Source organism: Corvus hawaiiensis, chromosome 6 (genome assembly GCF_020740725.1).
Source record: "Corvus hawaiiensis isolate bCorHaw1 chromosome 6, bCorHaw1.pri.cur, whole genome shotgun sequence".
Taxonomy (NCBI): domain Eukaryota; kingdom Metazoa; phylum Chordata; class Aves; order Passeriformes; family Corvidae; genus Corvus; species Corvus hawaiiensis.
The window spans coordinates 50,802,811-50,829,441 of NC_063218.1; the positions used below are offsets into that span (position 1 = coordinate 50,802,811).

The window sequence follows — 26,631 nt, forward strand, 5'->3', positions numbered from 1 at the left end:
TCACTTTCCCCACAGCATAAACTGCCTTGTATAGAAAGTGTAAACGATGTTTCATTTAATGTCAGCACTTATAAAAAGATAAAACACAGTCTATTGGTGACAGTACCTCTTCTGTTCTGCTCAAGATTTATTTGGCCTTGTATTAGTATGTATTAATTCTGTCCTGGGAAGTGCTTAGGCTGGAAATGGGTGATGTCTTGCAGATGGTGTGCCAAATTTTTGGGCATATCTTGTGACTCTTGCCACCCTTCCTTCTGTCTAGCTCTCCTGACTTCTGTAGGTTGTGTGGTTCAACTGAAAACACTCCAGATCAGGAATGAGTATGTGCGCTATATTTAGTCATGTCACCAGAAGTGCCATTGTGCAAGTTGCTTATCTTTCTTAACTGGATCAGGGATTGTCCTCCCTCTCCCTGTAAATAACAGAAATCTTTAAATTCAAGAGGTTGCCATGAATTCTTCCTGTCAACTAGATAGCCACTCAGTATAAGGTGCTCTTTAGTACCTATCAGGTGATGACAATGTTTGATGTCCATCTATTTCTAAAAATCCTGACATTTTGAACCAGCATTTCTTTTCATAGAAGTATAGGCTAAAAGAGACCTTGTGAGATCACCTGTTCATAGCTCCTGATCTGAGACAAAATAAGTATACTTAGAATTTTGCTGACAGAAATTTTGTCTGAACCAGCCTTTAGAAACTGGTGATAAGGGAAATACCATGACATTCCTACTTAGGCTGCTTTACTGCTCATTATGTTTGGGAAAATTTCTATGTATCATCTATCTTCAAATTTATCTTGGCATAAATCAAGCTGTTTTCTACTCATCTTGACATGGATGAACAAGGAATAAAATTGACTGGTCTGTATTAAATCTCATCAAATATACTTTAGTTTCAAAATAATACAACAATGATCTTTTTGTTATCTTGTTTGCTTTCTCTACCCACTATGGTAATGTTTGGTCTTTGACTTGAATCTTTTTAATTTGTTCTCTTCTTGTTTTAAACAATTTTAAGACTTCAAACTGGAAAAAAAAATCTTTCTGCATGTTTGATCTGTTTCATTAAGTGCTTCTTCATCCTCCAGCTTGATACTGGCTCTAGCTGTGCATGGCCATTTTTGTTCAAATTGAAGAGTTCTGTTAGTACTGTTCTCCTGAGATGGCTTTTCCCCTGCTGTTTGAGAATCCAACATCTAAAGTTGTTCTCCCCAATTTGAACAAACACACCATAGTGATTCCTTAGTGTAGTTCTTCCATAATCTGAAAAGGTGCTGCAACTTTGGAGTAATGGCATTGGAAATTTTCCAGGAATGTGGATTTGCCTAATGTCTCCAAGATCTCTTCCCTATTACCCCTATTGTCTGATTAGCACATTCTTGCACCTCTAAGAATCAATGTATTGATTTCTGGTCTCTTAAGCACGTGCCACTGCTAGATGAGAATCACACTGCACAATCCTCAAGAACAGCGTGGTTGCACAACCTATATGTCAGTATAATCAGCCCATTAACTTCTCTGAAATTGTCTTGCAAATTAATCCGTCTCACCATGAAACCTTTCATGATTTTAATTCTCAGCTGTTCCGAGCAGAGCTGGAAAATCATGCTAAAAGGTATAATACATGTTTTGCAGCTAAAAGGCATAATACATGTTTTGCATTATGGCTTATAAGCTTTCTTAACCAGGATTTAATAATTCAGATTCATTACTCTTCAAATGCTCTGCCTCTGTCTGGCCTTGCACCTTTTATAGGTTGTGCTTATCCTTTGTAAAATGTACAGGCCATGATGAAAAAGTTGTAACTAGAAGGCTTTTCTATGCATTGTACCTCATTTAAGCTTCCTGAAATAGCAACAGCTTTTGACCTCTAAGATCATCAAATTCAATTGTATTGAATTCCCTGAAAAATAGGAAATAGATCATTAGAGTACACACCATGCTGAAATCCAGCTGTGATTCTGTAACCTTCTAGATACTGGATCTAATTGTGACTGAAGGAAATGATACCTTTTTTTTTTGTGATTCTTATATAGCATCTCCAGCATTATTTGCAGATTCCTAGTCCATGTTTTGTTGAAAAGTTATAGCATATGAAGGGTTGAAAAAGTGCAGGGAAACATGCAGACCTGAATGGTGCAAGGGGTGGGGGTGTATGTAGTGAAAGTGGGAAAAAGAGGAAATGAGAAGATTTGGATGTTGCCACCACCAGGGAGAAGCTGGGTTGTAAGGGCAAGGGCTGACAAGAAAGGGATGAGGTAGAAAGGATGTTCATATTCAGTGAGTTTATTCTGGAAATAGCAAGGGTATGTAGTGATAGGAAAAAGGATAATAGTTTTATACTGAAAGAGGACAGATTTAGAATATATATTAGGATGAAATTCTATAGTGTGAGGGTGGTGAGGCACTGGCACAGGTTGCCCAGAGGTGTGGATGCCCCATCCCTGGCAGTGTTCAAGGCCAGGCTGGATGGGGCTCTGAGCAACCTGGTCTAGTGGAAGGTGTCCCTGCCCATGGCATGGGGTTGGAACAGGATGATGTTTAAGGTCCTGTCCAACACAAACCATTCCGTGATTCTCTCTTTCAATGAACATGCAATGCAGACTTTGACATACTTTAAAACGTATCACTGCTCTCCCAATTTAATGAAAAAATCAAAAAAAGTGTTCCCAGAGGATGCAGACAGAGCAAGTAACATTAGTGACACATTGCTATAAAGCTGTCAAATGTGGGTTCAAACTTGCAGTATTCAGGGACCTCATGATGTCTCCTTGAATTACCCACTTATAAACAAAGGCAGCCTCAAATATCCTAGCTTTTATTAGACCCCTGTTGAAAAGCATATTTCACTTCCTTCAGCTGAGTTCCTGATATTGTGGCCCTAAAGTCCTAATTTTACCCCAAATAGCTTCTTACAGACAGTGCCTCTAGAGTGCAATGAATGATATGTAATAGAAAAGTGTCTGATACCAGCCAGGGAGGACTGGAACCAGAGCCTAAAAAAAAAAAAAAAAAAAAAAAGAACAGAAAATACAGAAGCATCTGGTAATCTTATTAATGAATGATGCCTGGAGACATTCTTACTCCAGGGCTCTAAATCACAAACCTACCTCCTGATGAGGCCAACACAAGTCAGCTTGTGAACTTTTATTAATCTAGACCTTAATTTTGGAATAGAGCTCTGCAAGTTACTGTAGGAAAACAAGCTTTTTCAATAATGCATTTGTCTGTAATTTGCAGGTGTATGTGATAATGTGCTAATGCCTCAGGCACCGTGATGCATCAGCTCAAGATTTGGTCATATGACAAGGGTGACAAATTGAAACAGGGAGTTTCTAACTTGATATAATGAAAGCATTTTCACCACAGCCACATGGGAACTAGTTGCTAAGAGAGGCTGTTGAATTTTGGTCCTTGGAGCATTTTCACATCCTTACCTGGACAAAGGCCTGAGCCACCTGGACTAAAATCAATGCTGACACTGCAGGAGGCTGCACTAGATGACCACTGTCTCTTTCATTGCAAGAACTGAGGAAAATCAATGAAATGCTATCTGGGTTCAAAACAAACAAAAGAAGGTGATTCCTCATACACAGCTCAGGTAAGATGAGCATTAGGAGCACTTTGCTACTGCTGGATGATAGAAGTTATGTGGGCTCTATCTGGACAGGTTCACAGAAAAGATCCATTAGGAATTACATATGGAAACAACATCTTGCTCAAGAGCTTTCTGAGCTCACAGCTTCTGCAGGCAAGCATTAGATGTAGCTACTAGAGCTGAGGGAAGAAGCTGGGGAGTTCCTATGACTGTCTGCACTCCTTCCTGGCACCTGCTCCTGTTGGGACATGAGTCAGAATATTAGGCTAAAGAGACATTTAGTTTGACCCAGTACAGATGCTTTCAGGGCCTGAAATCCAAACCACAATCATGTTTATTCTATGAAGCTACTATTCATTTGGGGTGGAGAAGCCTATTTTGTCACGGTGGTCGAGTGGCCAAAGCCTGGTGGAGTTACAAGCTAGATGCAGTGAGTTCATGCAGCTGATGGAGCATGGAAGACTTGCTTCAGAGCATCACGGCAAATGAGTGATTCCAGGCAAGAGTTGGTCTTACCTCTTCTGCACAGACCTAAGCATGCAATGACATTTAGTAACTTGTATTTGATTTACTGTGGAACTGCACTAGAACTGACTGTAACTGCAAGTTCTGTGATAATTCACACCTAACCAGAATTGTTAGGGCTTCTGTTGTGGGTTGACACTGGCTGGACATCAAGTGCCCACCAAAGCCACTCTGTGATTCCCCCTCCTCCAATGGTCTGGGGAGAGAAAATATAATGAAAGGCTAATGGGTTGAGGTAAGGGCAGGGACAGATCACTCACCAGTTACTGTCACGGGCAAAACAGACTCAGCTTGGGGAAATTAATTTATTACCAATCAAATCAGAATAGTATACTGAGAAATAAAATCAAAACCACCTTCCTCCACTTGTCCAACTTGATTCCTGATTCTCTACCTCCTTTCCCTCAGTGGCACAGGGGGATGGGGAATGGGGGTTGTGGTCAGTTCATCACATGTTGCCTCTGCTACTCCTACACTCCTCAGGGGGAGGACTCTCCACACTGCTCCAGTGTGGGATCCCTCCCGTGGGAGACAGTTCTCCACCAACTTCTCCAACTCAGCCCCCTCCCATGGGCTGCAGTTGTGCATGTGCAGCTCCAGTATGGGTCCCTTCCTTCAGGAACAGGCTGCTCCAGCGTGGCTCCGCCCCAGGGTCACAACTCCTGCCAGCAACCGTGCTCCACCACGGGCTCCTCTCTCCCTGGGTTTGCAGGTCCGTGCCAGGACCCTACTCCAGCACAGGCTTCCCACAGGGTCACAGCCTCCTTCAGGCATCCACCTGCCCCGGAGTACAGTCCTCCATGGGCAGCAGGGGAATCTCAGCTCTGGTGACTGGAACACCTCCTTGCCCCTCCTCCTGCGCTGCCTTTGGTGTCTGCAGAGCTGTTCCGCTCACATATTCTCACTCTGCTCTTCTCTGGCCCCAATTCCTCCTTCATGCTAACTTTTTTCCCTTTTAAAATCCCTTAGCTGATACGTTGGCCAGCATTGAGTCCATCCTGGAGCTGGATGGCATGGCCTCTGTTGGATGTAAGGGAAGCTTCTGGCAGCTTCTGACAGAAGCCACCCCTGCAGCGCCCCCCCCCCGCCTCCCCCCCCCCCCCCCCCCCAAACTTTGCCATGGAAACCCAAAACAGTTTAAAAAAAAAAAAAAGGCAGCACAGAAGTTTTAGTATTGGAAATTTTAATCAAAATTCTGACTTAGGATAAAGGGCTACAAGGTATTCTCTCCTGCTTTATAACACAAATGAAAATTCTGTGGATTGCTGGAAGATGAGAGTTTTAGTTAGTCTGCTATGTGTGCCACAGTAATGACTATTCTTGGTTGTTCAATGACAATAGTATATCACATATATAGTATATATAGTATAGTATCTTCTCCAACAGTGGTCAAAAAGGGAAGTCCATACAAAGCTATCCTGATGCACCATACCTGCAGCGTTGTCTGAAACTGGCATGAAATAGAGCAAAGACCTCTCTCTCCTGACTGATGCTGCTTTTCTTGTCTCCTACTTTTTTTCTGATGATTTATTTTGGTTATTTAGAAGAAAAAGCAAACGTTATCATTTTCCTTGTACTGCAGCACTCTCTCCTCTTACACTCTCCTACTGCATGCTGGCGTTCTCCCTCTCCTCCACAGCCGTGTCCTCAGTTGGTCTCTGTTTTTCTTTACTAACCTGTCCCCAGTGAGACTCACTCACCCTTTCCCACCCCTCCTTGCAGCCTGTCTTTCCCGTTTAACACTCCCCTTCTATGCCAAGCTAGCAAATGTCCCATTTCCTGCCTTTTTCATCCCTCTCTCTTCCCCAGTATCATGAACAGTGAGAACCCCACAGAGCCATGCTTGGCTCCGCCACTGCTCCCTCATTGAAAGAGGCATTTCTGCACCCTGAACCCCTTGGCTTTGTCAGTCCTCCTCTCCTGCTGCAACTACCGCTATGGCCAAGCCAAGGCACTGGCTAGGACTCCCCACCTGGCACCCATCCTCGCTCTGCTGGCTGACACTAGGATGAGAGTACGGGCTCTGCTGTACGGCAGACTACTCCTTGCTTGTCCCATCTACTCTGTCCCTAAACCATATCCTGAGTGACTGGAGCACTTAACTCTATCTTTAGCTGGAGCATCCCCACACACCACACAGCACCAATAAGGGTCTTGGTGTCACAGGTCTGACTGGGAGCCAGCACAGCCTCCCTGAAATGCACCGAGCGGGCTCTCTCACGTTACCCTTCTGCCTTTTCTAGGTCACTGATGAACACAGGGGCTGGCACAGGTCCCTCCCCATACCGGTGACAGCTCTGCTTTGTCGGCCGGCTGCTGCTGCTGCCTCTCTGCGCTGTTTTAACCTTGGTGCCCCCGTACCCTCTGCCCAAGGTTCAAAGTCCCCGCGGCCTGCCTGTGTCTCCTCACCTGGCGCCGCTGGCGAGCGCGTTCCCGGGGCACGGCGGCAGCCAGGTGCGCTCACACCTGTACATCCCCCGCCGGGAAACGCTCCGGGCGCGGCTCCCAGGGCTCCCGCAGCGGAGCCCGAGACAATCCCGGTCCCTCCGCCGGGCGGAGAGCGCCTGCGGGGATGCGCGGCTCCCGCCCGCGAGTAGCCGCTGGCCGCGGGGGTGACCGCGGGGGGCCGCTGCCCCTCGCCGGGGCCGCCAGCGCACGCGGGGCCGGGGGGCGGGCGCGGGGCAGCGGCGGACAAAGCCGGGCGGCAGCACCGCGGGCTCCCGCTCCCGCCGCCGTGCCCGCGGCCTCCCGAGGGGCGGGAGGTGCCGCCCCCGGCCCGCGCCGCGGTGGCGCTGCCGAGCAGAGCCGGGCGCTGGGCGCCGAGCGCCGGCCGCCCGCCCGCCCGCACCCCCGCCCCGGCCGGCTGCGCGCACGGCGAACATGGCGGCGGCGGTGGGGCGGGACACTCTACCTGAGCACTGGTCCTACGGCGTCTGCAGGGACGGGCGCGTCTTCTTCATCGAGTAAGGGGGCGCCGCGGGGAGGGGCGCGGGGCGCAGCGCGGCCCCGCTCCCGCCGCCGCCCGCACGGGCGGCCCCGCGCCCTCGCTAACAGGTGCATGTTTTCCGCTTCTCCCTGCAGCGACCTGACCCGCAGCACCACTTGGCTGCATCCGCGCACCGGGGAGCCCGTCAACTCCGGCCACATGATCCGCTCAGGTGGGTGCCCGGGGCCGGCGGCGCGGCGCCCCCTCCTCGCCCCCCGCCCCGCGGCCGGGAGCCTCCGCGGGCGAAGTTCTCACCCCTCCTTCCCGCTCTCTGTCTCTTTCCCTCTCCCCCGTGCCTTGCAGACCTGCCCCGCGGATGGGAGGAGGGGTTCTCGGAGGAGGGCGCCAGCTACTTCATCGAGTGAGTACCGGCTCCGGCCCCGCGCCGACCGCCCATGGCCGGGGGGCGCTGGCGGCGCGGCCCCGGCCCGCCCGGAGCTCAGCCCGGCCGGCCCCGCACCGACCCCGCACCGACCCCGCACGTCCGCCGGGTTCATTAATGATCCACGCCGGCGAAAGTGGCACCGGCGTGCGCCGTACCAGCGGGAAAGTTGGCTCCGGGCGCGGCGGGATGCGGGATCCCCCCAGCCGCGCTCTGGCGGTGGTCAGCAACAGGTTTCCTTGGAGGCGGCACTTCAGTTTTCCCTGTTTGTTTGGGTTTTTTTTGTGTGTGTTTGTTTCGGTGTTGGCTGCTCCCCCCCTCCCCGTTATTTACAGTGGGGTTTGCGGCTGAGCAGGTGGAGCGTTGCCTTGCTGAGCGCCGGCCGAGGTGGAAGGTGGTTTTGTTATTTTAAATGGCTCGTGGCTGTGGACGCAGCCCCGGGAAGTTTTGCAAGTGAAAAGCTTCCAGTGTTTCTTCCCAGAGACGGGGCTGAACGGATGAAATTGCCTTGCCACGGCTGGTGGTGGCTGTCGGGATCTTTCATGTGGCGTTTCTTGTTCGGAGAGCAGTTACAAGCAGGGATGTGCTGCTTATTGAGGTGCTTTTCTTCTATGAGGTGCAAGCATGTTGCAGTAAAATAGGATAACTAAGAGCTTCTTTCAAACATTGCAGATATAAGGCTTTTACAAATACAAACACCGATGTAAAAGTAGAGATTTAATCATATGAGTAAAACTCTGGTACACCTTGGATATAGAGTCATGTGTTGCTTGTGATGTCTTTGCATTTTCCTTTGGAAATCTGAATACCTGACAAATTTAATGGAACTAACAGAAAAGGACTGGAAAATGCTCAGACTACCTCATTGCTTCAGTGTGGCACTGGGATGGCTAACCCAGGTCGTTGATGTGTCACCGTTGTCCAGTATTGGAATGCATGCAGAGCATACCCCAAAATCTTTGAGTAACTTGAGGTTTTAGTAAATATCAGGCTTCCAAACCGTACTGGGCCAGGTGAAGGAGCAGTTGACTGAGTGCATCACAAATGCCTCACATGTAGGATGTTTGTTAAATAAAATTCCAGATAAGCCTAAAATGTCCTTCTTTCACCTCCAGAGGAAAAAAAGGCATTCAATCTTCATTTGTCTGAGCCAGAGAATTCCGTACAGTGCTGGGCAGGGCAGTTAGTTTAGCCCTTGACTCTTGAACAGGAGGTAGTAGCAAAGCCTTGGAGAGCAGCTCAGTAACACTTAGAGCTGCTACCCTTTATCTGTGGCCAGTGCATTGAAAGGAAGGAATAAAAGTTCTGCTGGTTACACAGGCCAGAGATCGAACTCTAAAATGTCCAGTCTGTAAATGTACTGTAAACAGATCCTTTACATGGATACATAAACGCAAACTTCTAGATGTAGGACAACATCTGTTTGTTTTTCTCTCTTTTCCAGAAACTTACTAGGGGATTTTAGAACAGCTTAAATTTTTTTCCAAACAGCTCTGTTTGGAAGACCATCTCTTGTCTTGTTTGTCAGGCAGTTACAAAACTTTTAATTTCTGATCCATTAAATTAGAGTTACATGCAGTGCATTTTCATAACTTGTGCTAATAGTGTTCTTTACCTTGGGCTGGAACTGCTTCAGGAAATGAAATAAGGAATGGAGTACGTATTTTACTGAGCAATTTAATAACCTCAATCATCTTTGGCCAAGCAAAGTTTTTTGAGGACACAGCAAGGTTTTAACATAAATCTGTTCAGTTGTACTGCCTCAGACCAAAGATCCTCCTGATACTGAATACAATATTTAACTCTTCAGCAGTGATACTTCCCCCAGCACTGCTCTAACCTCTTCAATTTCAGCTCAGAGGCTTCCTGAGCTGAGTGGAATTTCTCATTTTTTCTTCCATGAGCATACTGAGCTCTTGTGCTCATATAAACATCAGTATCCTTAGATGATGATTTCCATACCTCACTGCTCTGTTCATTCCTCCTGTGTTGCTTCCACGTGATGAGTTCTCGGCTTACAGGAAAGGTTACCGGTCCCTAAACGCATGATTTCACATGTTGTACCATTAAATTCCATTTTCTGGCATTCCAGCTCTCAAAACCCGTGAACTCTCCTGCATAACTAGCCAGTCCTTTTGTACTGGTGACAGTTCCAGTCTGGTGTCGTCTACAGAAATTTCACAAGCACGTTGTTACTCCTTGGCTACTAATTTACTGAAGGGTGTCAGGAGGAACATTCCCAGTAACGCCACCCCCTTGTGATAATTTCCACTATTAATGCGGCCTACTGTAGTTTTTCCACATTGGCCACTTAATGGATGTTATAAGTCTTATTATTTCTCTAATGAAATTAAAAGTATTACTAAGTATTATTGCTATTTTAAATAACTTCAATCAAACATTTTATTTAAATATATAGAGGCTAACTCCACTTACATAACTGATTTCTGGTACAGAGATAATGAAAATATTAGATAAAATATGGGATGTGAGCTGTCTTTAATGTAAAAAAAAATTAATCTTATGTTCATTTACTTCCATGTCTTTATTACTTCTTTTAATACTGTGGACAAACTTGAAACATCATATAATAAAACAAAGGTTTATAAGCTGGTCAAGCTTAATTTCAAAACCAGATAAGTTTTCTCTCCTTTCCACGTAACAGGAGTTTGAAAGTTTCCCAAACTCTGCTTCTTTTGGGTAGAAGCTTTCCAAATTAACATGCTGTAGTTTAGAATGTTTTTTGCTGTTTTATAGTTGGGCAGCTGCCCTGTTGTTGAAGGGGTACTGCTTTCCCCTAGGTTATTTACTAGAGATGCTTGTCTGAAATCACATTCCCTCTTAGCCTTGTTTTGCTCAACTAAGCAAGCCAAGTTCTTTGTCCAGCCCCTTAAAAAGAGCTCTCCGTCTGTTTGATTATCCTGTAGTTCTTTTCTGCACCTCTTGCAATATGAAGTCATCTTTGTTGCATGTGAGTGAACAGAATCCTGGGCTGGAGTGAGCTTTTGTGAGGCTCTCAAACAACAAAAGTGCTTTCTTGGCTCTAAAAATGTCTCAGTTTTCTGCATTTTAGGTTGTTTGGCTATTTAGGGAAGACACCCACACTGACAGCACATGTGAGTGCTGCCAGTTGACTGATATATGCAGATCTTTCTTTTTCTTTACTGCTTTAAATTTGAAGAACTGTAATTTGTATTAGGAAGCTACATTCCAGTTCTTCCCATTTATGCACATCCATGTCTTCGCGAATGATTTTCTCTGTTCCAGATATTCTTCAGCATTTCTTGATAGTGGCAAACCCTGTTAGGGCAGTGCTGCCTCTTATCCTAAAATCACTAAATAAAACATTAAATAAGTGATGTATAAACTGATTCTTCTGGATCTCCATTTAGTAGTCTTCGTCTAAAAGTATCATGGATGTTGCATTCTTTGAGTACTGAATACAGCTTGCACCACACTTTTCCATCTCTTCTTTTGTTTGTTTACGGATGTTTTTCAAGTACCTTGAGTTTGTTGGGCATGTGCTTTCTGGGAGAGGCACACATGTGGAACTGAATGAAGACTGGACAGCACTGGTTCTGGTTTGTTTCTGGTGGTTGGGTTGCTGATGTGAAATGTTAAGTGTGGCTGGCAAACTCTTTGGGGAAGGAGATGGGACATGCAGGGAAGGTAGTGATGATGGTAAAGCAGTGTGTGTATGCATTATAGTGCAGTTTTTTCTTTCCATTTGCTTTTCTTTGTCTGATCATCCAAAAGACTTGGGGAAGTTGGAAAGCTTGGAAATCATGGAATGTTTTTCATTACCTTCTTACAGCTTTCAAAGATTGAGATGGCTATTGGTGTGAAAGGATCTGTTCTTCCAGTGTTAGATACCTAACTGGCTTGTATTTAAATATGTTGAAAAAAGCATACTGCTGCTACAGAGGTTCTTTTTGAATGCTGCAGTGGTATGGCACAGCTGAAAGGTAATCATGCATTCAAATTGTAGCCTAGAATTAGGAACAAAAAAGTGGAAACCAGCACTTAAATATCTGAAGTTAACCTTTTATTTGTTTCTGTAGTCACTTTCTAGTTCAGCTTGGCCTCTTCTGTGGGTAACAAAGTGGATGTACAAGAAACAAAACGATGAAATTGGCATATCAATAGTCAGTTACTGTTTGCAACTGTTACTCTTTAATTCTTCTATTTAGCTCATTCTGTGTGTAGGAAATATGCATGGTATGTGTTTCAAGTGTTTGGAAATAGCAAAAGAGCAAAGCACACTAAACAGAAATCTGCCTTTTTAACTTTGATTCTGCTGTGCCAAGCATATACATTCAGATACAATGTCACTGGAAACCATACAGGAGCTCAGATTCACCCACAGTGGCCTACAGATGACACCCACTTAATGATTATTTAATCACAGAAGCCCGAAGGGGAAGAGACCATCTGGATTACTGAGTTCAGTCCTTTTCATTATCTGAGAAGATTGTTTTATAATCTCATTAATAAATTTAATCAACAGGTTTCTTCTGCCCTGCAGGAATTCCTGTCTTCCCCACTCCTAGTAGGATGTTGAAAATTGTATCTTTTTTTGTGGCTGTTTAGGTGGGCTAAAACACTGTTTACTGTATGTGTTCCTTGACCTGCTGTAAAGACAAATTATTATTTCTTGCTCTGTTTTCAATGAAGGTTATTACTGTAGAAGTAAAAGATACTGGAGCACTTGATCTCCCTATAATGAGATCTTCTACGTAGGTTATGTCCCTTGTGGTTCTTGAACCTGTGGCTAGATGAAAGTTAATGTGTAAGTAAGTATATGAACTGACATGAAACCCACCTGTGAGGAGCTGGCCCACGAACCACTTCACTGTGTCACTGCTGTGCATGGCCAGTTCAAGTTGGGGGGAGGTTCCTGGAGTGGAATAAGAATTGGGTAGCTGGAACCACGTGAGAACTTCACCAAAAGTGATACCTTCACACCATCTCTAGAATATCTAAGGATAGTCTCTGGTGAAATGAATGGGTTTTGTGTGCTACAGAGTGCCATGGGGAAACTTTTAGGGAAAGAAACCTGGAATGGTTCCACAGCAAGGGGTAGAACACCCAGTTTGGATAATTTTGAGAGCACCATGTGCAGCGACGTGAATTCTGGTCACCAGTGATTCCCTACAGTCAGGAGTTGCCCTTGAGGGGGGCTAGACTTCACTGAGGTAATTTGTACGGGTGGAGAAGCGGGTGTGGAATTGAGAAGTGGAAGAAAAATGCCAGAAGTGGCTGTTGTGTTGAGAGGCGGGGGTCGGGAAGCTGCTGTCCCATCCCGCAGTTCTGCGGGAGCGATCCATGGTCTTGAGCGGCCTCTACTGGCTCATGGCAGCAGATTAGGCAGCAGGAGGAAAGCTGCCAGGCTGGGTGAAACCCTGTTGGGTCTTCTGCTTCTCATTATTAATTTTCTTGGAAGAAAGTGTTCCATTTGGGCTATGGGAAAGCAGAACTATATACAGTAAAAGTAAAACTCACTGCCTGTACGAGGTTCTCTGCGTTTCTCTTGTCCTTTGTTCTCCAGCTTTGGGTTTGGTCAGACAGGCTGTTTACTGCATTTTGTTGTCCTGGATTGTGAGCAGAATTGAACTGGGAATATCTGCTGGCTGGATACAGTAGCTGTGTTTCAAGCCAGCTGGGGAAACAATGAAGTGTCCTTTTTGATGACAGCTAAAATGGGAGATCACTCATTAATGAGTGAAGTAAATGCTGATGGATTTGTGCTCGGGCAGGGATGGCTGATAGTTGCAGAGAGCAAAGGAAGTACTTTGTAGTTCAGCTCCCAGAAAGCAGGAAAAGGGTATGTTGTTCATGGTCCCTGAATTTCTGAGTGCCCTCTGGAAGAGCAAGCTTAGAACTGTGCGTAAGGAAAATGCCATGTGTGGTTTGCTTCAGCGAGGTATGTGAATGAAGAGGGATATTGTGTGCATTCCTTGGGGGAGGGAGGAGCATATAAGGGAAGGTGCTGGGTTTTGTTTGTTTTTAAAGGAGGGCTGCACCATAAAAACCAGTCAGCTTGGTTTGTCAATCTGTGTTTGCCTTTACTTGAAGATACACGCATGTTGGAAAACTGAATTTTGACTACCTGAAGAGGCCAGCAAGGATAACACACACTTAGAGTGAGATGCTTTTTTAGGTGTTGAACACTTCTGGAAATGAAAGTTTTCTGGGAAACAGAGCAACATTCTTTTGTTCTGGTTGGGGTTATGTGGCTTCCTTGTGTTGTAGCTCAGAAGCAAAGGCATGCACTGGTTATTCAAAGCTGCCAGCCTCCACATTTTGTTTACTACACATTCCAGCTTTTTGAATGTGTCATTCATTCGGCCTCTTTCCTAAAGCAGTGTCCACTTCTGCATTCATGGATCTGTGCAGGTGAATGCATGTGCCTTTTTAAAGAAGGTATTACGGCAGTGAGGGTTTCAATATTTCTGAAAGTCTGTCTAAAGATTAAGAATAAATACAGTCATATGGCTGGACTGGGCATGTATTGCTGTAGTCTTAAAAGTAGTTTTCATAACCTTGAGTTACATTTTCTCATCTGATGTGGTAGGTATTGCAATATGCCTACCACATCAGATGAGGAAATAGATAATTTATTCAACACTTTTAATTTTATTTTATTAATTACACATGATCTTTCAGAAAGGAGAGAATCTCAAATATTTGGGAGAGCAGAATCTTGATATTAATGCTATGTTTTGTTTTGATGTTATGCATGTTTTGTTGAAAAAGGTTGCTTCTTCCATCTATCAGTAGTAATTCTAGCAACTGGACCTAGGGAAAGGATTGCCTATCTGCAGGCAAATATATAGTGCCAGATGTTGGTTTTTTTTTTAATAATGGAGGAAATGAAAAGGTACCTTTTTCCAGGCAGGTGGGAAATCCTGAACAATCTTAAGTGCTTGAGAGAAAAGAGAAGTGTGTGCTGTGAAATGCATATGTTCTATACCCTGTATTTTCCCATCATTCCACTTGCTGCAGATGGATTATACTAAAATGAGTTTTAACCTCACGACTGATCCAAGTTTGCCATCATCTCAAATATTTACATTTCTTTGGTACAGATTAAGTGTAGTGCTCCAGCATGGTAGTGCTGGATCTCTGCAAAGACCATCTTGAATAAATGTGGTGTCACATTTATTTAATATCACATCCAATTCTACCCAGTATGACTGTAGACTCTAATTTGCTACTAAATCTAATTTGTTTTGTCTTTGCCTCCTAGATGTGCTTTTTAAACTTTTTTTTTTAATGACCTCGGCTTGGATAACGGTAAAAGATGGGGCATTTTATTTACAGTTTAATTGTCTTTTCCTACAGTGTTATTAGACTGTTTTACAATGTCTGCTCTGAGATATGTGCTCAGAAGCAGAACTTTTAATTTAAAAGCACATTTGTAATTAAAGATGTTAAAATCCAAGAAGAATCTGGTTAAGTGCCCAACCCTTCTCTTTCTGATTGTGTGCCATGGAGTACTTGGCAAGAACGTCACTGACTTGTCTAGACAGGTACAAAGTCTTGCTACCAATACATAGTAGCTGTGTGCTTTTCTGCCTGAAGTTTTGTGTTTAAACCTTTGTTTTCCTTATTGCTTATCTGTATCTTTAAAGGTTTTATCTTCAGTTTAATAAAAAGTACAACCGAGACCACCAAAACTTTTAAAATGAGATTGGGATGCACTGCTGAAATGAAGGATTTGAGTAATACTGGATTTCATTTTCAGTTCCTTGTCAAGTGAGGACTTTTATTATATTTTTATTTACTTACCAGAGACCAAATATCCTGAACTAAGAGCAGACTGAAGCATTTTGAAAATACACATTGATTCTGCAACATGCAGGTGATTGTTTTCGAGCAGCTCTGTATAGGGTCTGTAAAACATGACTAAGCAGGAAAGCTGCTGTTAATTTTCTTTTTCACTTAATCTGAAAAAATGTAGTTATTGCCTTTTGTAAGCTGCATATTTGTTGCAAAATGTCATAGTTTCACATTCGTCCTCAAAGTAGCAAAATGCTTGAGCAGCAACTTTCACTTGAGTTTCATGTTTATTGTTCTTTACTTTTTGTAGTTACTTTTTTGTCCTTTATCTAGGCAGAAGGAAGACTTGCTTTGATTAACTTAGGAAATTGATATCAATATAAAGGAGAGCAATGAAAAGATAGAGACATTGTTTGTTTATCAAGCAGCTCAAATCAGAGACCAAAAGCTAACATAATTTGTTTTTATCGTGTGTCTTTTCAAGCCAATTTTTAGGTGTTTTAAACATGTGCTCTGCATGTTAACCTCTGAGTGCTTGAATTCAATGCTTGCTTTGAATTAAAGGAAAATAACTGGGCCTTGTCCTAATACCTGGAATAATAGATCTGTTAGATCTTTTTCAGCAAAATCTTTAAACACATCTGGAGACAGAACTGGGCTAAGGGGTGTGATTCACTTTATGTAATTTTCACTGGCTGGTAAAGCAGCCATGTTTTCTCTATGTTTTGCTGAAGATCAGGAGTTCTAACATTAGCTCTTTGCATGGTGAGATAACACTGACAAAATTTAGATGTAGACAGCTGTACCACAGAGGATATGGTGGTTCAAGACCATGTTGAATCTCCTGGACTAAACTAAAATTAAATTAATAAAAGCTGCAAGATGATGAAACCCATTTTTCTTAGATGACAGTTCTCAAACACTTGATATTTATTGTTACCATCTCAGAATATCAGCCCTATTTTTAAATTCTTTTACTTAGAGTGCAATTTGTGAACATGTAATTTTTTTAATGTAAAGTCTTTGCTTGCCTTCCAATTAAGACAATTATATTGTCAAGTGGCTTGAGCAGATGTTTTTATCTCCTTCTTTGGAAATCACAGATTAATGCTGTTCTTTAAATGCTACTTTTGTGCTTTACTTTTTTAGCACAGAAATGCTTGACTGCCTAAAACTATTTCACTTAGTGATCAGATTTATTCCTTCAACACTGTTTTATTATTCCCAGTATTCAATTTTAAATAGCCTAACCACTTTCCTTTTGCTCTTCCAGTTGGTTTTGTAGTGAGGTGCAGTTTGAACTCATTTAAAAAAAAAATGAGTTATTTCTCATGTGCAATCATTACATGAAATTCTTCATGAAGAGATTACAGGTATCAAGTTGGAATTTGATATACTCGTTTAACAGGATATTTAGTCCTTTCAGTTGAAATGTGGAGTGATAAATCTTTACTTCAGTGTAGTGTAAGTATCAGTGTAGCAGATGTTTTTCAGTGTCACTGTCTGGTTTTTCTCCAGCTCACTCTTACTGCTAACTTGCCTAAGAAGGTGGACAGCTAAATCTCTGGTTAAGAGGTCTTTTCTGAGAGTTGCATTTCCATGCCTCTGAAGAATATTTAATTGTCTAAGGAAATACTGAAACACCAGAATAGTGGAAGGGAAGTTGAGATTACTGAGGTCTATGACAGTGTCCTCTGGGAAAGAAGTAAAACAGCATTCACTTTTATGACTTTAGGTATGTTTTCATGATGTAGCATGTGATTGCTGGGCATTCAGATTGTTGAAATTGAAATTCAAGTTTCTTGCAGTTGAAGGATTAAAAACCATTTCAGGTAGAAGCAGAAATTGCAGTTAACATTACTAACCTTGTGTCAAGGTTAAACACAAGTTATTAAAATACATGATTAAGGCATTTAAACATAATACCCAGTATTTGCTGTGTAGGAGCTGCTGTACTGATGCAGAGTAGTCCTTGCTGAGAGATTTATAAATAATACAGATTTTTAAAGTCTGGTAGTTTCTACCTTTTTGAGTAATTGGAAGTGCTGCAACAATATTGCTGATTTTGCTGGGTGATCCAGAGAATATCAGGAGAAATGTCTTCAAATTTTGCATGAGGTTTAAATAACCCTGGTACTGGGTGGATTTCTGAACTACAAGGAAAATCTACTCCTATATACCAACTACAGTAAGGAATGATTTAGGTTGGAAATGAAGATCATCAAGTCCAGCCGCTAACCCGGCACTGCCAAGTCCATCATTAAATCACGTCCCAAGTCCCAATTAAATTAAATATGGCCAGGAATGGTGACTCAACTACTTCCCTGGGTAGCCTGTTCCAATGCTGGGCAACCCTTCTGGTGAAGTAATCTTTTCTAATATCCAATTTAAATCTCCCCTGGCACAGCTGGAGCCCATTTCCTCTTGTCCTATTGCTTGTTTCTGGGAGAAGAGCCAACCCTCACCTGGCTACAGCCTCTTTTTTAGGTGGTTGGAGAGAGAGATAAGGCATCCTCTGATCCTCCTTTCCTCCAGCTCCCTCAGCTGCTGGGGGTTAGACTTGTGCTCCACCTTTCACCAGCTGTGTTGCACTTCTTTAAATGGGGAAGGTGAGATCCTAGCTGGGACTTCCCCTAGGGATGGCTGTGGAGTCAGATGGTAGCTGAGCAGCAGTTGCAGTGCCTGAATTGGTGGTTCAATACTACTAATAATAGTAATAGTTAAATGTCCCAAATATTGGAAGTTTGTGAAAACAGTGTTTAAACTGAGTTTGCATAAATAAGAGAACCAAAGTCAGCAAAAGAGGAGGCAAGATGTGAAGTACTTCTGGAAATGAAGGTGAGTAGTGAACTGAAAGCTTTCCAGTGTGGACTTTTGGATGTGTCTATATGTTCAGAAATCAGAAAAGGGATGAAGCATTTTGGTCAGCAGTGTGGACTTGAAAAGGCCAGAAGCAGTGTTTATGTTGGATAGTATGGATGGTTTCAAATGCAGTTTCTGGGCTCTCTCCCCCAAATCTGTACCGTTTGCTGCATCAGCAGTGCTCATAAGGCAGATCACAGGGTTTTATTTTTCCCATTGATCAGATGTGGCAGTCAGCAAATAAACTGTTAAATGGTATTGATAAATAACATGGGCTGAAGGCAGAAATCCAGGAGGAAAATTGAAGTTTCTGTCTATGGATGATGTGACTTCTCCCTCACCAGAGAAGTAGCAGTCGGAGAGAGGGGAGCTGCAGGAGTCCAGTTTTTCTCCAGCTCATCTTCCTTGACAGGTGCAATGGAGGAGCTACAATTAAGAATTTGGGGAGTGTCTCTGATTGCCAGTGTGCTATTCCTTTGTCACTGTGGTGGGCAGACTGCGGGAGCTTGAGGAAGCTCTGGTTTGTGGCAATCAGATTAAGTTTTGCCCTAAATCTTAAAAAGAAGTAGTTATAAACTGTTTTTAAGTAATGTGAGTAGAAGGCCACAAGAATATTTGAATTATTGATGAGCAGAAGAGCCCTTTTTGTGTAGGGAAATGAAAACACTTGTAAATTTATGTTTAGACTGTTATACAGCTATTTCCTGAGTAGTTGCTATGGCTTAAGATGAGGTACATTGTAAACAGGCCTGTTGCTTTTTCCTTGTGGGCTGGAGGAATATAGAAAAAACCCTTAATTTTTATATAAAGTGGGCTGCTAGTGAATAATATGTCTATTTTCTTTAGAAAGAAAATTCCAGGTTGTTCATTTTTTCTCATGGATTTTTAAGATTTCTGTGATTAGAAGCACCTAAAGAAATTCTGTTAATGCACTGACTAGACTGTGATAATTCCAAATGAATTAATGCAAATGGAATCAGTTTAAAAGTAATATTTGGCATCAACAATTTTGTTTTTCCCAGAATGTTAATGATAGATTAACTTTTTTTTTTCCTTTCATCTAATTTTTCAGGAATTCCATTAATGATAATGAACATGGTTTTTAACTTGTTATTGGGTCTGTATAACAGTTTTGGGTGAAACTGAGTGAGAGAAAAGTACTGGAAATGCCATTCTTGGTGAATTTTGATGTTTATAAATTATGTAGGTGAAAATATAAATTGAGCATGATTGTATGTTTGATCGATTTAACAAAGTCTGTCACAGGGCTTCTTGGTTCTGCAATGATACAGAAATTGAGAGATTGTTGACCTCTGCAAATATATTAAAAATTCCAGGGTCTTGTTCATTTTAGTGTTTAATTTGGCTCAGCAGCTCTTCCATGCCAGTTAACTTGACATTCTGTTTATTTTGGCTACTGACATTTTCAGGGAAGATGTTAAATTGCCAGTGTAAGAATTCTCTACCAGGGAGGTGAGTAGAAATATGGAGAAAGTATGAATTCATAGTGTTATGGTTTGGGAGGATGGAGAATTAGAGTGCAGGAGCAGTGTTAGGAAAGCCCCAGTGTTCTGCTGATTTCAAGGGAGTGTGCTTCTCTCTCAGCTGACTGTGGTTTTCTTTAGGTTGAGCTTTAGTTAAGAAGTTTAGAGGACACCTGAACCTGCCACGTAGGAACGGGTTATTTGAGGAAAACCCAGCCTTCTGTAATCTTTTAACTGTTTGTGAGATAGGCAAAACAATTTCTCTGTGACAATCAGAGAAATTACTTTTTGTGGGGAAGTAGTGTGTCAGAAGTTGTCAGTAGTTGAACTGCTGTCTTCATGAACAAAAATTACTTCTGGTTGTGAACTATACCCTGCTTGCATTTAAATACTTTTGTTTACTTGTAGGTTTTTTTTGGTAATTTTTTTGACTGTTCTGCATTTGGTGTATGAAATCTTTCAGTGGGTATTTCATGCTGCACCAGAAATGCTGCCATTCATCCAGAAATGAATGTTTGGTGATCTGGAGTAGAAGTAACAAAACAACTTAAATTGTGGCAGTTAATACATGGGTCTCACTGGAATTTCACTTCTGAAGTGAGCTAAACTAAAATGTGTCTTAATAGTCTGTGATACAAATGGATTTTTTAAAATCTTACAGTACTTTTTTCTTGAGTGCTTCAGATAACTTTGAATAGTAAATTGTGATTTCCTTTTCTGTTTTTCAAGCTGGTTTTAATCTAAAGCTATGTAAATTTGTTCTCCCATTCCTAGTGGGTCATAAACTGCAAAAAGAAAAAGTGGTTTAAGTGCATTCCTGGTAGTTTTTCTTCACTTCTGACATGCTTGTTAACTGAATTAGCTGAATAAGTGAAGGAAATATTTTCTCTGTGCCTGCCCAGAAGTGAAAGCATTAAACAAAATTTTGAAAGTAGTTGAGAGGTACGTTAATTACTTTATCACCTTATGTTATGGGTAAATTAAATTAACAAGGATGATGGTAAAGTGCAGAGTTGGCAAAAATACTATGGGAAATGTTGGTGTGGTATTGTGTTGAAATGATTGTGTGCATGCATTTTGAAAAGCTCCTGAGATGATCTGGCGTCAAGGTCTTAAAAATAAATGTAAAACACTCCCCTGGAATTTTAAATGCTATGTGAAAAAAAAAAAAAAAAAAAAAAAAAAAAAATTCTGGGAATATTTTTCTGTGTGTCATTCCATCTAAGGTAACAAGTGATTTATAGTGGCTTCCATTCTTTAAGAAAATTGTAGAGCTCTAACCTTGGAAGATTTTGACAGTGAAGTTATTCCCTCTTCCTAATCAGTTTGTGTCAAAAAGCATTTATGTTAAAATACATTTATAATTATATAGCTAGCAGTTTCTCCCCTCCCCCTGCATAAAGTATTCCTGAAGCTCAAGCAGGTCAAAGACTGTCTAGTGGAAGCTTTTTTTGGTATCTGATGCTGGATAAACAAATCCTTCTGAGAGGTGTGCACTTGCCATCTTCATAAAAACACGATAAATATTTTACTTACTGAGACAAATTGCTCTGAGGAAGTATTTCTGTATTGGATATTGTGTTTGATACTAGGGAAAAACAGTTCTAGCTCTTTCAAAAGCTTTGGAAAATGGTAGGAGCAATTCTGTCCTAAGTCTTTCGTGGAGTTTATGCAGTTTCAGCTGGGTCAGTTAGAAATTTGGAGTAAACTTTCAGCTTGTAGATGTTTTTACATTCATTTTCCTTAATTTTGAATGCGTGGATCTTTACCATTGTTTGGGATAAAGACTTCTTTCACTAATTCAGCTTTCAAGTAGACTATGGTCATTCTAACAGTGAAGTTTTTAATGTTTTTTTTAAATTATTATTTTTAAGAGTGGTTAATCATGAGAGCTACTTGCTTGTCAACAGGTCTAACAAGAAGAGGAAGGAGTCTGTACTTAATCTGAAATGCAGGAGGAGAGGAATGCCCTTCAAAGCTTTCTAGCTCTTAGGTTGATACCCCCCTCCCCCATCGATGTTGAAAACAGTTTCTGCAGGGCATGAAAAACAGGTTTTTATTTAGGTAATGCTTCTCTGGAAATAAACTTTAAAAAGACTAAAAGAATAACAGTTTTTAGAGACATTTCAGTTTTGAAAAGCAATGACTTGAATGTTTGGAAGAAAGGCACACCAGCCCACTCAAATGGGCTGCTGCTTAGAATGTAATTAATAATAATGGGGTTTTTTTGTATAGGCTTCTTAGATTGCCTGCTGAAGAAGCTTATCTTAAATGTCACAGCTGCCTTTTTAAAGTTGATTGATAGAAGGATATCCTGTATAATAAGTTAACTGCTCAGAGTAGCTGCAAACACCTGAGGGACCTACAATTGTCAGATGAATTTTTGCCTTGTAGCTGATGGGGAAGTGCTCCTTGTTTCAAGAAAAGTGAAATACTTGTGACCTGTGCAATCGATACCATTTGTTGAAACATGCATACACGAAGTGATGTTGTAAATGACAGACCTTCCTAGCGTTCAGCTGCTCAAGGATTATGAGGAGTTATTTCCTGTAGGGATTGGGAAATTGTGTTCTCGGCCTAAATGGGTAGGCTGGTGCTCTGGAGAGGAGACGTGCTGAGTCAAGATGGGTGGGTACAGAGATTGAGAACTTCCTTCCAGGATCAGAAGATAGAGGGACTAAGAGAGCTGCAGACATCCTGGGACAGCACTCAGGTTAGTGATTTGGGGTAAATTATGGAGAGAGGAATTTTTTGTTATGATATACCCAAGGGAGGCTGGTTGAGGAGGAAGCCTGCTATTGACTGGAGACTTACGTCTTTCCAGTCTTAGGTGTGGCTTAACAACTATTCCGAGGTAATAAGGATGCTTGTGATCTCTTTTTCTCTCCTTCCCCAACCCACCTCACTCCTTTTATGCAGGTGTGTACACACATACATCTATTACTTACATTCTGTCAGCACTGGAGGAGAACTACATACAGCTGTCTGAAAAATGGCAGCTTTTAATAGGTAGGGATCTTGACCAGATAAGTGGTTTGTAGATCTTCCTATGTTTTGGTTTTACTCAGTGGCTGCTAAAAGGTAAACTTGTCCTTTTAACAAGACCAGGATGTAGAAAATAGACACAAGCTAGGATAACTCTGGAAGGGAGTAGTGATTTATTGGTTTCAAAAGTATTTAAGAAGAAAAGGGCTGTTGAACTGTTACACCTGGAAGAATGCAGCCTAATGACTTTTGACTTGAGAATCTTTACTGGAAGTGCTGGGTGAGCAAAATATTGAAAAATATCTCAGATCCTACTGGTCTCCCCTGTTGTTGTGTTGGTTGCTAAACTCTCTCACCATAATCCTGCATGGTTTCTGAACTGCCTGAGTACCTTTTAAGTTTGGCTGACAGGGCTTTGTCCAGAGGAATCTGCTCTGATGTTCAGTGCCAGCCATGTGTGTGTTTCCATGCCCATTTCATAGGTGTTCTGTCATCTGGGGGGCCCAGACCACTACAAATACAGTGTGTGCATCCTACTCTTTGTGGGGAGACTTCCATCTCAGCTACATACAAACCAAGTTTTGAGAAAAAGCTCACTGACTCTTGTCAAAAAAGAAAACTCTTTTGAGTTTGTCTATGCTCTGACAGATGAAATGACACAGTGATTCCACTGAGTATTAAACAGTAACTTCATTTTAAAATGCTTTGGTTTTATAACAAGTATTTAAAAAAAGTTTTTGGAACTTCAGCTGAAGCTTTCGAAACTTTGGAACTTCAGCTGAAGCTTCAAAAATGCCTTTGTAAAAACCAAATATGAATGGCTTGTGAAAAGAAAGCTGAAAAGAAAGTGTCAGATACTCAAATAATTAAAATGCCTTATATTCTAAGGTTGTCTTAATATTTCAACTAAAGTTTTGTGCTTGATTGAGGGTTTGTAATAGATTGTGAAACTGTTTTGTGGTCGGGGTTTTTTTCTTGTTTTTTTGATTGTTGCACTGAGGAAAGAGACCAAAATGTGTTTTTTTTTTTCCTCTCAGACTTAACACTTTCAAACCTGCGAGTTCTCTCCTGCTGTGCAGCGCTGCGGATGCTGCTGCCAGCTCCATCTGAGCACTTGGAATGAGCGCACCTTAGCGAGTGTGACCTTGCTGTGGGCTGCTGCAGGTGAAATAAAGTATTCCTGTGCCTGCTGCTTCCTACTTGAGCTGTGTTTTGGAAAAAGCAGGGCAACACCTCTCACAGCAGACTGTTCAGAGAGGAGCAGGATGAGGGACCCAAGCTGTAGGGGGGACTGTCCTCAGGAATCAAAGGAATAATTTGGGAGGCTGCCAAAGCTGCCATCGGTTGGGCAGATGCAACCAGGAGAGTGATGCGTTAAAGAATGTGCTCTTTGCTGTATTGTAGACTCAGGATGGGAGAGGCCCCTCCTCATTGCTGGGCATCAGGATTTTAGTGCTTGTGGAGGTTGACTTCAGTTTAAAGGGTTTCTTAGTGGCTTTTTTTTTGTTTGTTTGCTTGCAAATGAGCCACTACTCTAAGGTCGTTTTGGCAGGCTGAGAGCTAGAAAAGCAGCAAAAATGAAACCTGTGTGAAAGATGCTGCTTCCAAGTAAGGGCATTGAAGCTGTTGCAGCCACGTTCCTATTAACAGAAAAATGTGCGCTGTGCTAGCTTTGCTCAATGAGAGAAAAATCTGGTGACTGTAGTTGTCTGTTGATTGTTCCCCTCACAATCAGTGGTACATCTGACAATTAGTGGTCTGAGGAGGGAAGGGTGGGGCAGTCTTGGAAATTGTTGCCTACTGCTGAAGATGTTGAAATTATTTTTACACGTATTCCTTAATAAAGAGTTTTCAAGCAGCACAAAAACTCCCCTTTCAGAATCAGGAATCTGCTAAAGTGACAGTGCTCTGTTCCAAGCAGAGAGCAGCTTTCCCCAGGAATTGGATTATGCTTAGATTTATAGGAGGGCCAGATGTACTAACTGCTTAGATTAACACTCAAAAAAAAAAAAAAAAAAAAAAAAAGAGCCACATAGAGAAACTGGGATCAAACATTCATTCAAACGCTGAATGGTATCTGCAGTTTTAGTTTACTTTATTACCTGCTTTCCTTATCTCATTTTAGTTTCAAAACAAGCCCTGAGTCATACATTCTTGTTCTAAAATCGAAGTTGGAAGGCTTGAGGGCAGGCTCTGCAGGGTTCTACTGTGCCACAAGAGGGCATTTTTGGTGCCAACTTTGCGACTATTAAGGAATAAATCTACTTTTTAAATGTCTCACTTCAGATTAATTAGTCTTGAAAAACAGTTGAAAAGATGCATCTTTTCTCTAAGCGCCTTAGTTTCATACCTAAGAAAAGAACAGGTTTAGATCTTTATTTTCTTGGATAATGTGGTACTGTTGAATGATTTTTGTAATTACATACAGCCTGAGAATTCAAAGTAGAATTGTGGTACATTTGGAGTTTTGTGTCTGGTGAAGTTTTTTTAAATGACTGCCAGTATTGATTACAAGGAATTAAGTTGGACATTGAAGAAAATCACAGTGCTTGACCTGTTTTTTCCTTTTAGGACCAGTAATTTAAAATAACGTGGTCTGGTGTGGGAGATTGTGATAATATGAACTCTCATAGAATTATACCCTTTTCTTCTGTTTATATGGAATATGAGACCAGCAAAAACAGAGGCAGGGTGCTATAAACACAGCAACATATTGTACTTTGAATATTGCAAGATATCATCATGCAAACATTTTATGGAGTTTGCATTTAATCACCGAAGATCAGCACATTGTAAATGGCAGAAAAAAGCTTCACTTGCCATTTAATTTGGAGCTGCTCACCCTTTGCAGTGGGATGAGCCACTGCTGTTTTCAGTCAGCCCTACCAGAGCTGGGTCTGTTGCTTCTCCTTGTGCATGGGGGTGTCTGCATGGGATTGCTCCATGGTGTGCCTGGGACGTGCGGGTGCCTGTTCCCTGGGAGTGCGCGTCCTGGCGTGGGCTCCTCTGAGGTGAGAGGCTGCCTTCCCTTGCTCATCTCCATTCCCAAACCTGTCATGTGCTAAGGGGGCTCTACTCATAAGAAAGCTGCAGGAGCAGCGTGCCAGAAGAGTTTATCCAAGTTGAAGTACATCTCTTTTTTTGAGCATTCCTCGGGAAATATGGCTGCAAGGAAGAGCATCTAAGCCAAATGAATTGTTCTGGCAGGTTTGGCTTGTTCTGCCAGCTCGACTGCTCTTCAGGGGCTTTCCGATCTCACTGAATGCAGAACATAATTGTGGTAGGATTTTGTTTGTTTGTTTTTTAAAATATGGGGATTTAAGCTGTGCAAACCATTGCTCCTGCTCTGGGCTTGGTGGGCCAAACTTGGGATGGAGACATTAGCAAATACAAGAAAAACAGCAGTGAGGACTTGAAAAGTTGACACAAAATTTCTGTCTGTAGCAAAAATTAGCTGTATTGTTTTAATGTGATTTATTTTTTGCTCCACCAAATTCACATTTAGAACAAAAAAGCCCAACTTCTTTTTTTAATAGCCTGTGTGTTATTAAATTTAAAGATAATATCTGATCTCTGTCCATAAAAGCTGAAGTTAGGGAAAGACCTTTACCTTTATTTGCTTCAGTCACTTGGTATTTTTTTCTCCAGTTCATAAATCAAATTTGTACTGAAATTGTGCCTTTAAAAGTCAGTGAGTGGTGTGCTCTGCATTAGGAAAGCAGACAGCTGTGCTTTTGTCATTTGGTTCTGCAGCATCTCTGCATGATTATTTAGAGGATGTCTGAAGCCTTCTGAGTACTTCATGTGGAGGGGTATGTTGGCACCAGTAATTTCTATACATCTGTTCAATAACTTACTTGTAATAATGCTATCCAGTTAGATTTGGCATGGTTCATTATGAAAACCAGGAATCACTCTGCTGATGTAGTTTTCTATGGGGGATTTTTAAAATTGTGCTGTATATTTTTCATGAAGTTTATGTGCTTTTGTATATGATGTGCCTGTTTTTGTGGCTTGCTTGCTAAA

The 26,631-nt window shown here is 42.0% G+C and overlaps 1 protein-coding gene across 6 annotated transcripts in view; it reads left to right on the plus strand.

Annotated features, from left to right (window-relative positions):
- The first annotated feature begins 6,965 nt into the window (after positions 1-6,965).
- The window catches only part of PLEKHA7 (pleckstrin homology domain containing A7), a 151,455-nt gene continuing 131,789 nt past the window's right edge, over positions 6,966-26,631 (plus strand). For 5 of the 6 annotated variants that reach the window (XM_048305594.1, XM_048305598.1, XM_048305596.1 and 2 more), the window contains exons 1-3: positions 6,966-7,087; positions 7,206-7,282; positions 7,414-7,471. In XM_048305594.1, the coding sequence (XP_048161551.1) occupies positions 7,005-7,087; positions 7,206-7,282; positions 7,414-7,471 (218 nt within the window). In that variant the 5' untranslated portion in view covers positions 6,966-7,004. The remainder of the gene's footprint in view (positions 7,088-7,205; positions 7,283-7,413; positions 7,472-26,631) is intronic. The other variant, XM_048305601.1, reaches the window with a different exon arrangement.